The sequence below is a fragment of the Cnephaeus nilssonii genome (genome assembly GCF_951640355.1).
Source record: "Cnephaeus nilssonii genome assembly, chromosome: 21".
Lineage (NCBI taxonomy): Eukaryota > Metazoa > Chordata > Mammalia > Chiroptera > Vespertilionidae > Cnephaeus > Cnephaeus nilssonii.
The window spans coordinates 13871802-13886080 of record NC_137092.1 but is presented as its reverse complement, the minus strand read 5'-3'; the positions used below and the strand labels follow the sequence as shown (position 1 = coordinate 13886080).

Genomic DNA, 14279 nt, shown 5'->3' with positions numbered 1-14279 from the left:
GGGGGACTGGTGTCCCTCAGCCAAGCCTGCACCTGCTCCAATCTGGGACCCCTCGAGGGATGTCTGACTGCCCTTTCACAATCCAGGACTGCTGGCTCCCAACCGCTCGCCTGCCTGCTTGCCTGATTACCCCTAACTGCTTCTGCCTGCCAGCCTGATCACCCCCTAACCACTCCCCTGCAAGCCTGATCAATTCCTAACTGCTCCCCTGCAAGCCTGATTGCCCCCAACTACCCTCCCCTGCTGGCCTGGTCGCCCCTAACTGTCCTCCCCTGCTGGCCCGATTGCCCCTAACTGCCCTCCCTTGCCGACCTGTTCACCCCCAACTGCCCTCCCCTACTGGCCTGGTCGCCCTTAGCTGCCCTCCCCTGCCAGCTTGGTTGCCCCTAACTGCCCTCCCCTGCTGGCTCGGTCACCCCTAACTGTCCTCCCTTGCCAGCCTTGTTGCCCCTAACTGCCCTCCCCTGCAGACCTGGTCCGCCCCAACTGCCCTCCCCTGCAGGCCTGGGTCCCCCCCAACTGTCCTCCCCTGCAGGCCCGGTCCCCCACAACTGCCCTCCCCTGCAGGCCTGGTCGCCCCCAACTGCCCTCCTCTGCCGGCCATCTTGTGTCCACATGGGGGCGGCCACCTGTGTGTTGGAGTGATGGTCAATTTGCATGGAGTGATGGTCAATTTGCATATTACCTCTTTATTATATAGGATATGGAAATTAAGGCTTGGTGACATAATTTTACCCAAGGTCATGACTCAGTTAGTTATTGAGGTAGAATTTGAACTGATGTTAGTCTGAGTCTAATTTCTATCTTCTTTCCACTATACCATTCTCTGATGAGAATTCTGATATGTGGATTTGAGACAGGACTATCCTTAGCACCTTATTATTTACTAGAGGCCTGGTGCACGAATTCATGCACAGGTGGGGCCCTGAAGTGGGTAGTGGTGGGACAGGATGCCCTTGCCGGCCCAGGATCCGGATCTGTCCTGCTGACATTCGCGTTGGTTGTCAGGAACCACCTGGCAGCCGCTTTTATATTGTTTCTTCCTTGTGGAGCATCTAGGGAGGGGAAGTGGCCATGGTGCCCAAGGCTGACTTCCAGGAGGCCGGGCTGATGGGCCACCAAGGACAGGTCAGTCAGCTGAGCGGCACTCCCGCTGTGGGAGCACACTGACCACCAGGGGGCAGCTTCTGCGTTGAGCATCTGCCCCCTGGTGGTCAGTGTGTGTCATAGCGACCAGTCGTTCCGGTCACTTAGACTTTTATATATATAGATATGGTCAAATTTGAAAGAGTAAATGTTACAAAAGAGCCATGGTAGGGGTTATTTAAGACTTTGTAATATGTAGACTTATTGAAGATAGAGTTGGTCCACAAGGAATGGGAGTAAAAGATTCCTTCCCCTTCACAAGTTAGATCATTGCTTGGTATTATCTAGTATAGTAACTATGTGCAAGTTGTTAGCAATATTGAGGAAGGGCAATATAAAATGTAGCCATGTATAGGGGTATTTTCTTTTTAACCTTTTGCACTCGGATGTCGAGTGTGACTCGACATGGTTAGCATTAGAATAAAGGAATCGAGAAAAAAGCAAGCGAGTGCAAAGGGTTAATTTTTAATGTATTAATTTGAATAAGTAAATACCCAAATCAAATTCCAAAAAGTGTACAAATATAAAAAATAAACTCTTCTGCCCTAGTTGGTTTGGCCCAGTGAATAGAGTGTCAGCCTGCAGACTGAAGAGTCCCGGGTAGGATTCCGATCAAAGGCACATGCCTGGGTTGCGGACTCGATCCCCAGTAGGGGTTGTGCAGGAGGCAGCCAGTCGATAATTCTCTCATCATTGATGTTTCTATCTCTCTCTCCCTCTCCCTGCCTCTCTGAAATCAATAAAAGTATATTAAAAAAAAATAAACTCTTCTATCATGACTGTCCCTGTCTCTCATGATCCTTTGGTTTCCTTCTGTAGCAGTTTTTTGTATACCCTTCCAGAGTTATTCTCTATTAATATAAAGTATATGCTCATTTGTATTTTTTGTACAGATATAGCGTACTAGACCCATTGTATCTTGTGTTTTTCACTTTATATCTTGGAGATAGATCTAGATGAGGTATAGAATATCCTTGTATTTTTTATGTACTATTCAGTGGGTAGAGGTAACATACTTTATTTAGCCAAGCCCCTATTAATGGACTTATGATATCTCCAGACTTTCGTTGGAAATAGTGTTGCAAAGAATATCTTTATAGTCTTTGTACATAGAGGCAAGCATATCTGTGGGATAAATTCTCAGCAGTTTGGAGACTGCATTGCAGAGTGGTTGAAACTAGAGGCAGAGGTCAGTTAATTAGGTTTGTTGTAATAATGAGAAAATGAAGTAAGGTGGTAGCAAAAGGAGTGGGAAGGGAGAGAATGAATTGTGAATTATATAGTCCATCAATTCTAAGATGTATATTGTTTTTCACATTTTAACATGTTTGAAATCTGTGCATTTTACAGTTGATGGTTTCATACAACTAATTGGAAGTACTTATTCTTGGTGATACATTAAATGGTACATGTTATAAAGAGTGGTTTCTTAAATTCAGAAAAATCCTCTCTAATAAAATGGTAATATGCAAATTAACCATCACTCTGCTACATTAGCCACGCCCACCAGCCAAGCCACGCCCACCAGCCAATCAGGGTGAGTATGCAAATTAACCCCAATCCAAGATGGCTACAGCCACAGAAAGCAAGGTTTCCCAGGTAACAGAGCAAGCCAAGCTTTCCATAGCCATTGCAGGCCTAAGCCTCCACTCAAGCTACAAAGTTTCAATTATAGAAGGTAAACAAATTCAAACAACTGGCCGCAGAATGGAGCTTGAGAGAGCAGGCCAGGGTTGCCGGCGGCAACAGGGGAAGCAAAGCTTTCTGCACACCCTGGCCGGGCTCACCCGCTTAAGGCTACAAAGTTTCAATTGTAGAAGGTGAATTAACTGCCACAGAAATGGCTGCCGCCCCAGGCTACAAAGTTTCAATTGTAGAAGGAAAATAAATTCCAGATACCAGGGCCTCCGCTTGGGTCGCCAGGGGGCGTGGCCGGCCTGCAAACCACCACAGGCCCCTTGCTCAGGCCGCCCCACACCCCAAGGGAACCCCACCCTGATCCGGGATGCCCTTCAGGGCAAACCAGCTGGCCCCCACCCCTGTACCAGGCCTCTATCCTATCTAATAAAAGAGTACTATGCAGATTGATCATCACTGCAACACACAATATAGCTGCCCCCATGTGGTCAAAGATCCTGCCCCCTGTGGACACAAGATGGCCACCACAAGATGGCCAGCAGGGGAGGGCAGTTGGGAGGCACCCGGCCTGCAAGGGAGGGCAGTTGTGAGGGACCAGGCCTGCAAGGGAGGGCAGTTGAGAGGGACCAGGCTTGCAAGGGAGGGCAGTTGGAGGTGATCAACCCTGCAGGAGAGGGCAGTTAGGGGTGACCAGGCTGGCAGAGGAGGGAAGTTGGAGGCAAACAGGCTGGCAGGGGAGCAGTTAAGCATCAACCAGGCTGGCAGCGGAGTGGTTAGGGGGTGATCAGGCTGGCAGGCAGAAGCGGTTAGGGGCAATCAGGAAGGCAGGCAGGCAAGCAGTTGGGAGCCAGCAGTTCTGGATTGTGAGAGGGATGTCCGACTGCCCGTTTAGGCCCGATCCTGGGATCGGGCCTAAACGGGCAGTCGGACATCCCTCCAGGAGTCCAAGATTGAAGAGGGTACAGGCTGGGCTGAGGGACAACCCCCCGCCGTGCACGAATTTCGTGCACCGGGCTTCTAGTACAGTAATAAAGGAGGTAGGATTCACAAGACTTACATGTGGTATTTAAGGGGAACCAAGAGTCAAAGTTGACGTACTTTTTCTCTACTTTCAATATGTAAACCATTTTTCTGTTTTCTGTATGGTCTTCATATTTGATTGATCCACTATTGGTGGATGTTTATTTTTTAATTTATTTTTTATTAAATATAGTTTTATTGATTTTAGAGAGGAAGGGAAAGGAAGAGAGAGAGAGAAACATCAATGATGAGAGGGAATCATTGATCAGCTGCCTCCTGCATGCGGGGACTGAGCCTGCAACCCGGGCATGTGCCCTTAACCGGAATCAAACCCGGGACCCTTGAGTTCACAGGCCGATGCTCTATCCACTGAGCCAAACCGGCCAGGGCTATTGGTGGATATTTAGATTCTATGTTTCTTTGACTCTTTATTGATCATTGGTAACACTGAACAGTTTTCTGTTTAGAATTAGGGAACGTTTCGATTTAGATTTCTAGAAAACTGTATATAACAATATTTAACAAATGAGTGGCAAATTATATAAAGAACTTCTGAGTTGATATCTTATGAATGTTAAGAGACAAGTTTGAAATTTTTAGTTTAGATGGTGCTCTTTTGGTATACATTGAAGTTATTTTATTCATGATTCCCAACCTCATGTATATATGTGTGTATGTATGTATGTATGATATATACTGTAATTGGTAGTATATAATTCCATAGAGTGAATCATTCAGAAATTAAATAAGTTGAATTTTTTTGATGCTTGAAACATCCACAGATTTAGGAATATTCAAACGTGCTGGTTCTTCTGTTTCTCTTCATCTTTGTGAAAATAATCTTATTATTTCTTCCAGTTCTTGGTTAGTCAGTATTTCTCTATGGTCTCCAATTTTATCTTGAAATTTAATTGCCTTTGTCCTTGAACACTTGTTTAACTTTGTTGTTAATTGTTTTTGTTCTTAAACTCTGGCTCAGTACTTACAAATGAATTCTTGTAAGTTAAATGTAAATATGATTTGACTTCCATTAACCTATAGCTCTTGAGATCTCTAATTTCTGTATTGGGATATTCTTTGTACTTTATTTTATGGAGCATATTCGTATACTGGAAGCCTGGTGTACGAATTCCTGCGCATGGGTGGGGTCCGGCAGGCCCGCTCCAATGGGGGCCCATTGGGCCAGGCTGGCTGGGGGGAGGGGCCATGGGTGGTTGGCAGGCCAGCCCTGCCCCCAGATGGGGGTGGCGGGGGGCCAATTGGGACCTGGATCAGGCAGGTTGGCTGCCGTAGTGCACGTCATAGCCACCAGTCGTTCTGGTCATTCTGGTCATTCCGCCATTTCAGTCGCTGGGCTTTTATATATATAGATAAGACTTGGCTATTGAGGACGGTTCTCAAAACCATGGCATCACACCACTGAGTTAGTATAGTACATTGTTTCCAAGTCTCAACAAGAATACCTCATCAAGAGGGAGTTCCAGGTGCATTTCAAGTTTGTTGATGAATCTGTTCCCAGATAACCTAATTGTAAATCTGAGCCCTCAATCAAAATATTAAGCTATTAGGTTTTTTTAAAATAGTAAAACAATACATATGATGTATTATAGAATTGTGCAGCTGAAACCTATATAATTTTATTAACCACTGTCACTCCAATAAATTCAATTTTAAAAATTCATTTTTTTAAAAAATATGGTCAGTTTTGCTCAGTGGACAGAGTTTTGGCCCGTGGACAGAAGGGTCTTGGGTTTGATTCCTGGTCAAGGGCACGTACCTTAGTTGTAGGCTCGATCCCTGGCCCTGCTTGGGGGCATGTGCGGGAGGCAGCCAGTCAATATGTTTCTCTCACATTGATGTTTCTCTCAGCTGCCTTATGGGATTATTAACCAAAATGAATAGAAAACTACTTATTATTCTTCATTCCTTTTCTTCTTTTCATTGTATCTTCTTTCTCTTCTAATTTATTCATTTAAAAAGTAGTTACAAAAACCTGCTATGTGTAGATGCTGAGAATTCAACCATAAACAAAACTGACAAAAAAAATCCTTCCCTTGCATGAGGCTTATATTCTCATGGGAGGAGATAGGCAAAAAAATAAACAAGTAAATTCTACAGTATATTGGGAAATTATGTATTATGTGGGAAAATAAAACAAGAAAGGATGATAGCAGTGTTGTTGGCTTGATGTTGTAGTTTTCCTGGTTAGGGAGTACAGGAAGTCACTGAGAAAATGACATTTGGGCAAATATTTAAAGGTGATGAGAGAGGTAAACCATAAGACTATGTGGGAAAAGGATGTTTCAAGCAGAGTGAGCAGGGAGCTTAAAGGACCTGGAGGCGGGGAGTAGCCAGGTGTATTGTAGGTCTTGTAGCAGCAAGGTGGCCAAAATGGCTGGAATGGTGACGAGGACAGGGGATTGGAGACATAATGTGGGGCCAGATTATTTAGGATTTACAGGCCATTGTAAGGACTTTGATCTTTGCTCTGAGTAAGGAGGGGAGCCATTATTGGAGGGATTTAAGCAGTGGAATAATATGATCATATTTCTATTTTAAAAGGATCAAGATCACACTTCTGAGTTGAGATTAGACTGAAGTGAGGCAAACAAAGGTAGAAACAGGGAAACCAGTTAGAAGGCTACTACAGTAATTCAAGCAAAAGATGATTATGACTCAGACCAGGAGGCAATGGTAAGTAGTAGTTGGAGTCTATATTTTTAAAATTTTGTATAAAAGCTTTTTATGGCTTCTTGTTAGCCACAGAATAAAGGCTGAAACTTTTTAGCTCATTATTTAAGTCCTACCAGAATTTGTCATCTGGCAAAGATTCTCCTACTGTTCTTCCACCCAAACCTTCCTGGTCAGACAAATATAGAAATAGGTAGTGGTTAAAAATGTAGATTCTGGAGCCAAACTGTCTGTATTTAAATCCCAGCTTTACCACTTACTAGCTGTGAATAGGGACAATTCATTTAATTCTATCTCTTAAATGGAGATAATAATAGTACTAGGGTTGTTGTAAGGACATCAGTTAAAATTTGTATCATTTTTAGAACAGTGCCTAGCACACAGAAAGGGATACATAAGTTTTTGTTAAATAAATTTAAAATTCTACCCTAAATTTCTTCCTCCTCCATAACAAAAGACAATCATTGCACAGGCCTATTCAGCACCTTTGCTCAAGACTTGTTCTCACTGGAGTGCTCTTCCCCTTCCTTCTTGCCTATGAAAATTTAACTTCTTCATTAAACATTTAGCTAATATTAATTGAGCACCTATCAGACACTGAATTAGTCATTGAGGACATGGCAGTAAACAAGACAGAATCCTAGCCTTCAGGGAGTTTATACTCTCTCTAATGGAGGGTGCAAACCAATACACTCTAGTGTGATAAGTGTTGACTGGGTAAGTTCAGGGTTCACTAAAGGCATAGTCTTGTGGAGTTAGGGGAAGCTTCATCAAAGATGTGAGATGTCAGCTAAGACTTGAAGAAAGTGAAGGAATTAGCCTATTGAAATGGGTGACAAGAGAGGGAAGGGGGTGAGGCTCGAAGATGAGAACAAAGTTTTGTTCACCAAACTGGAGCTTTAAGGGAGAGAGTGGCTAAAGTTGAGGCTGAACATGTAAGCAAGAACTATGGTATAAGAGGGTTTGAAAAACATTCAGGATGGGCCTTCTCAAAAATTCATAGGCATCTTCCCAGATTACCTCAACCAACTTTTCTCATTCCTTCTAACTTTCTTAGTGCTCTGGCTAAAGTGGAGGGTTTACATTGGGGGAAAGTGGCAGTAACATCGTTGGAGGTGATTTGTTTTGGGCAGAAGTAGAAATGAGATGGAGGGTCAGAATCTGACATGGATTAAATTTAAAATTTGGGATGTTTTCCTGTTGATGAGTGGAAAACACTAAAGATTATTCAGAGGGATTATAGAAAAGGCAAGTTCTGAAAGACAGAGAGGGAGAGATTTCTGGGAATTGTAATTCATTAAAGATAAAATTTGATTTTGAAGGGGAAGAGATGAGACTAGAACAGAATGTAAGATCAAGATCATAAATGGAGTCTAAGGTATTTGGGCATTTTCCAGTAAACAATTGGAAATCATTGGCAGATTTGATATCAGAAATAACTGGACAGTTTTGCATATTAGAAGATGAATTTAGCAATTCAATGTAGAGAATAAATTTGGGGTGGTCAAATCTAGAAGCAAAATAACCAGTTAGGAGGCTATTGAAGTAGTAGTCCAGGTGAAAGGTGATGAACCCAACAAAGAGCTATAGTAGATAGAGAAGGAGAAGAGGGATAAATTTGATATTATTGGAGACAAAATTGGCTAGACTTGGAGATTTAACAAATGGGGGCTGAAGGGTATAGTGAGGAGGAGGAGTCAAAAAATTGCTGCCCTAACTGGTTTGGCTCAGTGGATAGAGCATTGGCCTGCGGACTGAAGGGTCCCAGGTTTGATTCCGGTCAAGGGCATGTACCTTGGTTGCAGGCACATCCTCAGTGGTGGGTGTGCAGGAGACAGCTGATCGATGTTTCTCTCTCATCGATGTTTCTAACTCTCTATCCCTCTCCCTTCCTCTCTGTGAAAAATCAATGAAATATGTTTTAAAAAATTGATTGCTTAAATTCTGGCTAAATACAGGAGGAGTAATAGTTGGAAGAGGAGGAAGATTAATATTAGTAAAATATTGAAAAATCAAGCTCAAGGTGCCTCTGAGACTTAGCATTAATTGATAAAGGGAAATCCAGGCTTGAAAAGTATGGATATGGGAGTCATGGATACATAGGTGGTAGTAGCTAAAGGCATGGAAGTGAATGATTATGCTGGTAGCATTCCATTTTCTGTGTGCTATACACTCTCCTTAATGCTTTATACACATTGTTTTGTTTGTTTTTAAAATGTTTTTGTTGATTTTAGAGAGCGAGGGAGGGGAGAGAGAGAAACATCGATTGATTGCCTCCCGAATGCACCTGACTGGAGATCAAACCCTCAGCCTTTTGGTGTATGGAATGAAGCTCCAACCAACCGAGCCATCTGTCCATATACATTGATTTATTTAATTCTTATAACAACCTGTGAAGTTGTCATTCTATAAGTATGGAGTTAATAGAAGTTAAAGTGAAGACAGCGAGTACATAAAGGTCTTTCAGATTCCTGATTCTGACTCAGGTTAAGTTGATCTGGATGAGTTTAAATGTGGATAACTTTTTTTTGAGAGAACATAATTTCCATCTGATGATTTATGCTTTCTCTGTGAAATAGAGAAACAAAACAAAACATTGATAATTCAACCATAACATTCAAACATTTATTGTTTTTTAAATAGCATATAAGCTTATCTCCTGAGAGTGAGAAAGGAATGTGGTAACATAGAGGTCTTGACAAGAGTGGTAGAAATTTGAAATAGCTCTTACAGTAAATGAGGGAAAATGCTGATTAAGACATGTGGAAGGACTGTAGCATTGACGGCCCAGCTGGAGAAGTTTGAATTTATATGGTTTCAATCTTCCTGGTGATAGGATTTTTCTTCAACAGAACACAGGAGCGGAAATAAAGTTGTAGTGAAGGCATTCCGTTAGATCCAGATTTAAGATTTTGTTGAGTGCATGTGCTAGAAAGGCTAAATTTGAGGCAGGTGGGGGAACGATGATGAAGATGAAAAACTCTTTTTTTGATAAAAGAGTTATTTTAATAATGGGTCAGAAACTCTGGAGTTGATGGAGAAAGAATTTGAATACTGTAAGAGGCTGTAGAGAAAATAAAGAACTGAGATTCTGATGAAAGTGAAGAACAAAAGAGTGGTTCTGGGAGGATACTGAATTTGAGATCAAGAAATTGGGGGACTAGAAAATATGATGGATCATCCATGTGGATATTAAAATTGTCCAGGATAACAATGAAATTTGGGGTGACATGGCTCAAGGTTCCAGATAGTAAGTTGATTGGGCCTAATCATGGGCCTTTGAAAAAGGTTGACTCAGGTGTGTTTTATGGGATCAAATTACTCATTTCCCAGGACCTTCGCTTGGTGATGCACGTAGCAGCAGAACCTCTTTTCCAGCAGATGGGAGGACTTACATGTATCTGAGTGGTATCTGGACTGGCTGATGGAAGGAGTCTATCTACAATTATAAGGAATTTGCCTGAGGTCACATTCTGATTGGATTCTAGAAAAGCCCACGCTCTTTCCAGTAAAACTGGTGTTTTTGCAACAAGTTGAGCTGCTTCTACTCAATTTTTTATCTTTTCAAATGTTTGGGGGAGCAGTTTTGTTTTGTTTTTTTAATTTTAGCTTCTCCAGAGTTAATGAGTTTTTTAGTGGCAAGCATCTATAAAGAAATCTATTCAAGGAGTAGCTTGAACAAAAACTTAACCTGAAGCAGTCAAGGTTTTTAGATACTAGGTTCAGTAGGTTGATCATATTAGTTCATTTGTCTGTTCATCCATCCATCTAAAAGCAGTTTGAGAACACTGTATTTGGAATAAATTGAACTAAGTATAAATTGACTGATTTGGTTTTATTTATATCTTTTATCATCTCTAGCTGCCTATCCCCACCGTTTGAATCTCTTTTACCTTGCCAATGATGTCATCCAGAACTGTAAAAGGAAAAATGCAATCATATTCCGTGAATCATTTGCTGATGTACTTCCTGAAGCAGCTGCTCTAGTGAAGTAAGTAAATTCTTACTGGTCTTTGGGATCTAAGCTTAGAAAATGTAGAATTTTAGATTCAATTTTTACCCATTACCAAGAACTGTAATAGTTGTACATGCTTAAGGATCCAAGAATATTTTGCCTAAGTTATTCATTGTAACTTTCCGGCTAATGTATGCATTTTTTTCTTTCAAAAACTCTTTGTTCCCCTTTTGAAAGTTTGTTATTTACAGTCTGCCTCTTCTGGCCTTACTTACCATATGTATCTCCTGGTCATACTCTCTGGCTACTTCTTTCCAACTGCTTCTTCTATTTTTGTGGGAGTTTTTACACATTTGCCTACTTTTTTTAGTCTTTCTGAAATTTTATTCCCTTCATGAAATCTGTGTAATTAAAGGGGAATGGAGATATTTATTCCCAACTCCATACTGATTTATTCCATTCTTAGCAAAATTATATCCAGCATTTTCCAAAATGTTGGAACACATATCTGATCTTATTTTTGCCCTGTACTAATTGTTTTCCTTGTGTTTTATCCATATTTGTAAGTTGTTTGGTACAAGAGACACACACAATTGGAGGGAAAATAATAATATGGAACAATCAAAATAGCTAAATATTTCCTCAAATTATACATTTATTAGCTTAATATATTTGTATAAATATTAATACTGGAGGCCCGGTACATGAAATTCATGCATGGGGGGGGGATCCCCTCAGCCTAGCCTGCACCCTCTCCAATCTGGGACATCCCTCTCACAATCTGGGACCACTGGCTCCTAACTGCTCGCCTGCTGGCCTGGTCACCCCCAACTGCCCCCCCCCCCCCCCCCGCCGCCCCCATGCAGCCTGTTCAGTTGTCCATTCAGTTGTGATGGTCGCTTAGGCTTTTATATGTGTAGATAATATACTACTGATCCATTTGTTAGTATTAACCCCATCATAACTAAATGATCCTTGTTTCTTCCTTTGGATTATTAACTTCAGATACCTACTTTGGTATTACAAAAGATCAAAATATGGCCCTATCTGAATGTACTAAGTGATAAAGATTTATACACATGTCAGGAATACATAAAATAACAATTGCACCTAACGTTTATTGAATACTTGAAATTGACCAGATATTTTACAAAGTGCTATGTGTGCTTTAAGTCATTTAATCCTGAGAACAACTTTATAAAGTACCTACTACTACTATTCCATTTTAAGGAGGAAGAAACTGGCTTGGAGAGATTAAATAACTTGCCTAAATTCTTACAGCTCCCTGGGTGGAGGGGGAGTGTCCTATAGAATTCCCATCCAAGCCTGTCTAAACAAGCCCATGTTCTCTGCCACTTACCCACTAGTATGTGCTGCCTCTTTACATATATAAACGCAGTAATTTTAAGTAAGAAAAGCAGTATGCCAGATGATCTCCACTTAGAGTTTCTGCTGTAAATGTCACTGTAGTCTTTTTAAAATTTAACCTAGTCTTCCCTACACTTAAGATTTCATGACCTAATTCATGGTTGTCAGCTTTTATTTTACAATGTGAAGATATTTTTTAAAACAACTACTTCGTATTTCTATTACTATTTCGCAGTAAAAGATGGGAAGGACTTAATCTCCAAATAAAGTACAGTCCTTTAAATTAAAAATTTAAGCTCTGAAAATGTTCTTAACTCAATGAAGGGTATCTTCAGAAACCTCTAGTAAATATCAGACTTAATGGTAAAATAATAAAAGCATTCCAAGATGGTTGCCTTCTATTATCATACTATTCCCTTTTTTATTGGATATCCCATTCATTTCTAAATAAATAAGAAGAATGCACTTAGAAGAGACAGAATTGTCATTATTTGCATATGATATGATTACCCACATCAGGGGTGGGCAACCTTTTTCTGTAAAGGGTCAGGTAGTAAGCGTTTTAGGACTTGCAGGCCATAGGATCTCTGTCCCAGGTATTCAACTTTGCCATTCGGCATGAAAGCAGCCATAGACAATACATAAATGGGATGGCTATGTTCCAATAAAACTTTATTTACAGAAATAGGCAGCAGGCCAGCTTTGGCTCAAGTTTGGTAGTTTGCCAGCCTGTGGCCTACATAGAACCAACTAATAAGAGAGTTCAGTTAAGTAGCCAGATTCAAGTTCAACATAGAAAAGCAGTATCTTTCCTATACTGTATATGTTAGCAGTAACTGGTTTAAAAATTTTAAGTTCCAGGCAGGTAACATAGATGAGTGAAGTGAGTTGAATGTGAGGAATATCCATCAAAAAGGGACAGCAGCTACTCTGCCCTTAGCCCATGGCAATAAAGAAATATGAGCCCAGTGTTAAAAACACTGCCAGACCTTGCAAAAACTTTCTTCACCCTTTAAACTAAGTCAGAATCTGGTTTTTATATGAAGCCCCCATTTTTTAAATGTGCAAAACTAAATCACGTTAAAAAAATATTGTTAGCCAAATAAAACACATTTGATGACTAAATTTGAGCCATGGGCAACCTATTAGAGACCTCTATAGTAGGCATTATTTTATTCTTTTAGAACCTTTGAGTTACTTGATTTCACTTGATTAAAAGTTGCTATGGGGTGAACTCACTGTCATATGTTAAAGGAGATGGCCAGAGGGAAAACTAGTTCTTTTAGATGGGTTAGGGACCTTTTTCTTTCCAAATAACAATCTAATTATTCCAGTTCCTTTTTTTTTTTTTAATATATTTTATTGAGTTTTTACAGAGAGGAAGGGAGAGGGAGAGAGAGTTAGAAACATCGATGAGAGAGAAACATCAATCAGCTGCCTCGTGCACACCTCCCACTGGGGATGTGCCTGCAACCAAGGTACATGCCCTTGACCGGAATTGAACCTGGGACCCTTGAGTCCGCAGGCCGACGCTCTATCCACTGAGCCAAACTGGTTAAGGCTCCAGTTCCTTTTTATTATATTTCAGTTTATCCTTCCCTCACTGGTTTGCAATTTCATAGTCTGAGAACCTGGATGTGCTAGTTATTATTGTAATAAAAATATTCATGTGAGCCCTAGCTGGTCTGACTCAGTTGGTTGGAGTGTTGTCCCATACACCGAAAGGTTGCGGGTTCAATTCCAATTGGGCACATACCCAAGTGCAGGTTTGATCCTAGGTTAGCGGTACTATAGGAGGCAACTAATGGATGTTTCTCTCTCTCACTCTCCCTTCCTCTCTTTCTAAAAATGTGTGTGTGTGTGTGTGTGTGTGTGTGTGTGTGAGAGAGAGAGAGAGAGAGAGAGAGAGAGAGGGGCATAAATGAAGGTAACCTGATGATATTTATTTTTATCCTAGAGATCCTAGCTAAGGTGCAAAAATGCCAATTCATCTGCATGTATACATCATTGTGAGAACAGAATAGTTGAAATATCAATTTGAAGCACAGGGAAAAATTTGTCTTTATGAATGTCAGAGTTGAGTTACCACTTGGAAAACTAGGGGTTTTTCTTCTACTTCAATAAGTTTTTAATTTTATTTTTTCACCAATAAGTTTTATACACGTTATATAGGTTGTAGAAGAATCCCTATAACTGAAGGTTTGCTTGTATTATATCAGAACTTTCCTAATGCCTGTTTCTATCCCAGGTTTTCAGAAAAGGCAGTCATTTTTGCTTTTAAATTCTCTTTAATCGAACTGAAAAGTGCATTTATGCTGATTATTATTATCAGAGCTTAATGTGTTTTATTTGTTTGTTTTTACTTTGATGGTATAAAGATGTATGTATGACCTTTATTAGGAAAAGATACCATGACAGATTTTGGGGAAATGATGACCTTGGTACTCTGAAATAAACCCAA

The 14279-nt window shown here is 40.7% G+C and overlaps 1 protein-coding gene across 4 annotated transcripts in view; it reads left to right on the top strand.

The window, feature by feature from the left end:
- The window catches only part of RPRD2 (regulation of nuclear pre-mRNA domain containing 2), a 71160-nt gene that overhangs the window by 16096 nt on the left and 40785 nt on the right, over positions 1-14279 (top strand). For all 4 annotated transcript variants that reach the window (XM_079761758.1, XM_079761757.1, XM_079761760.1 and 1 more), the window contains exon 2: positions 10357-10486. In XM_079761758.1, coding sequence (XP_079617884.1) covers positions 10357-10486 — 130 coding nt within the window. The remainder of the gene's footprint in view (positions 1-10356; positions 10487-14279) is intronic.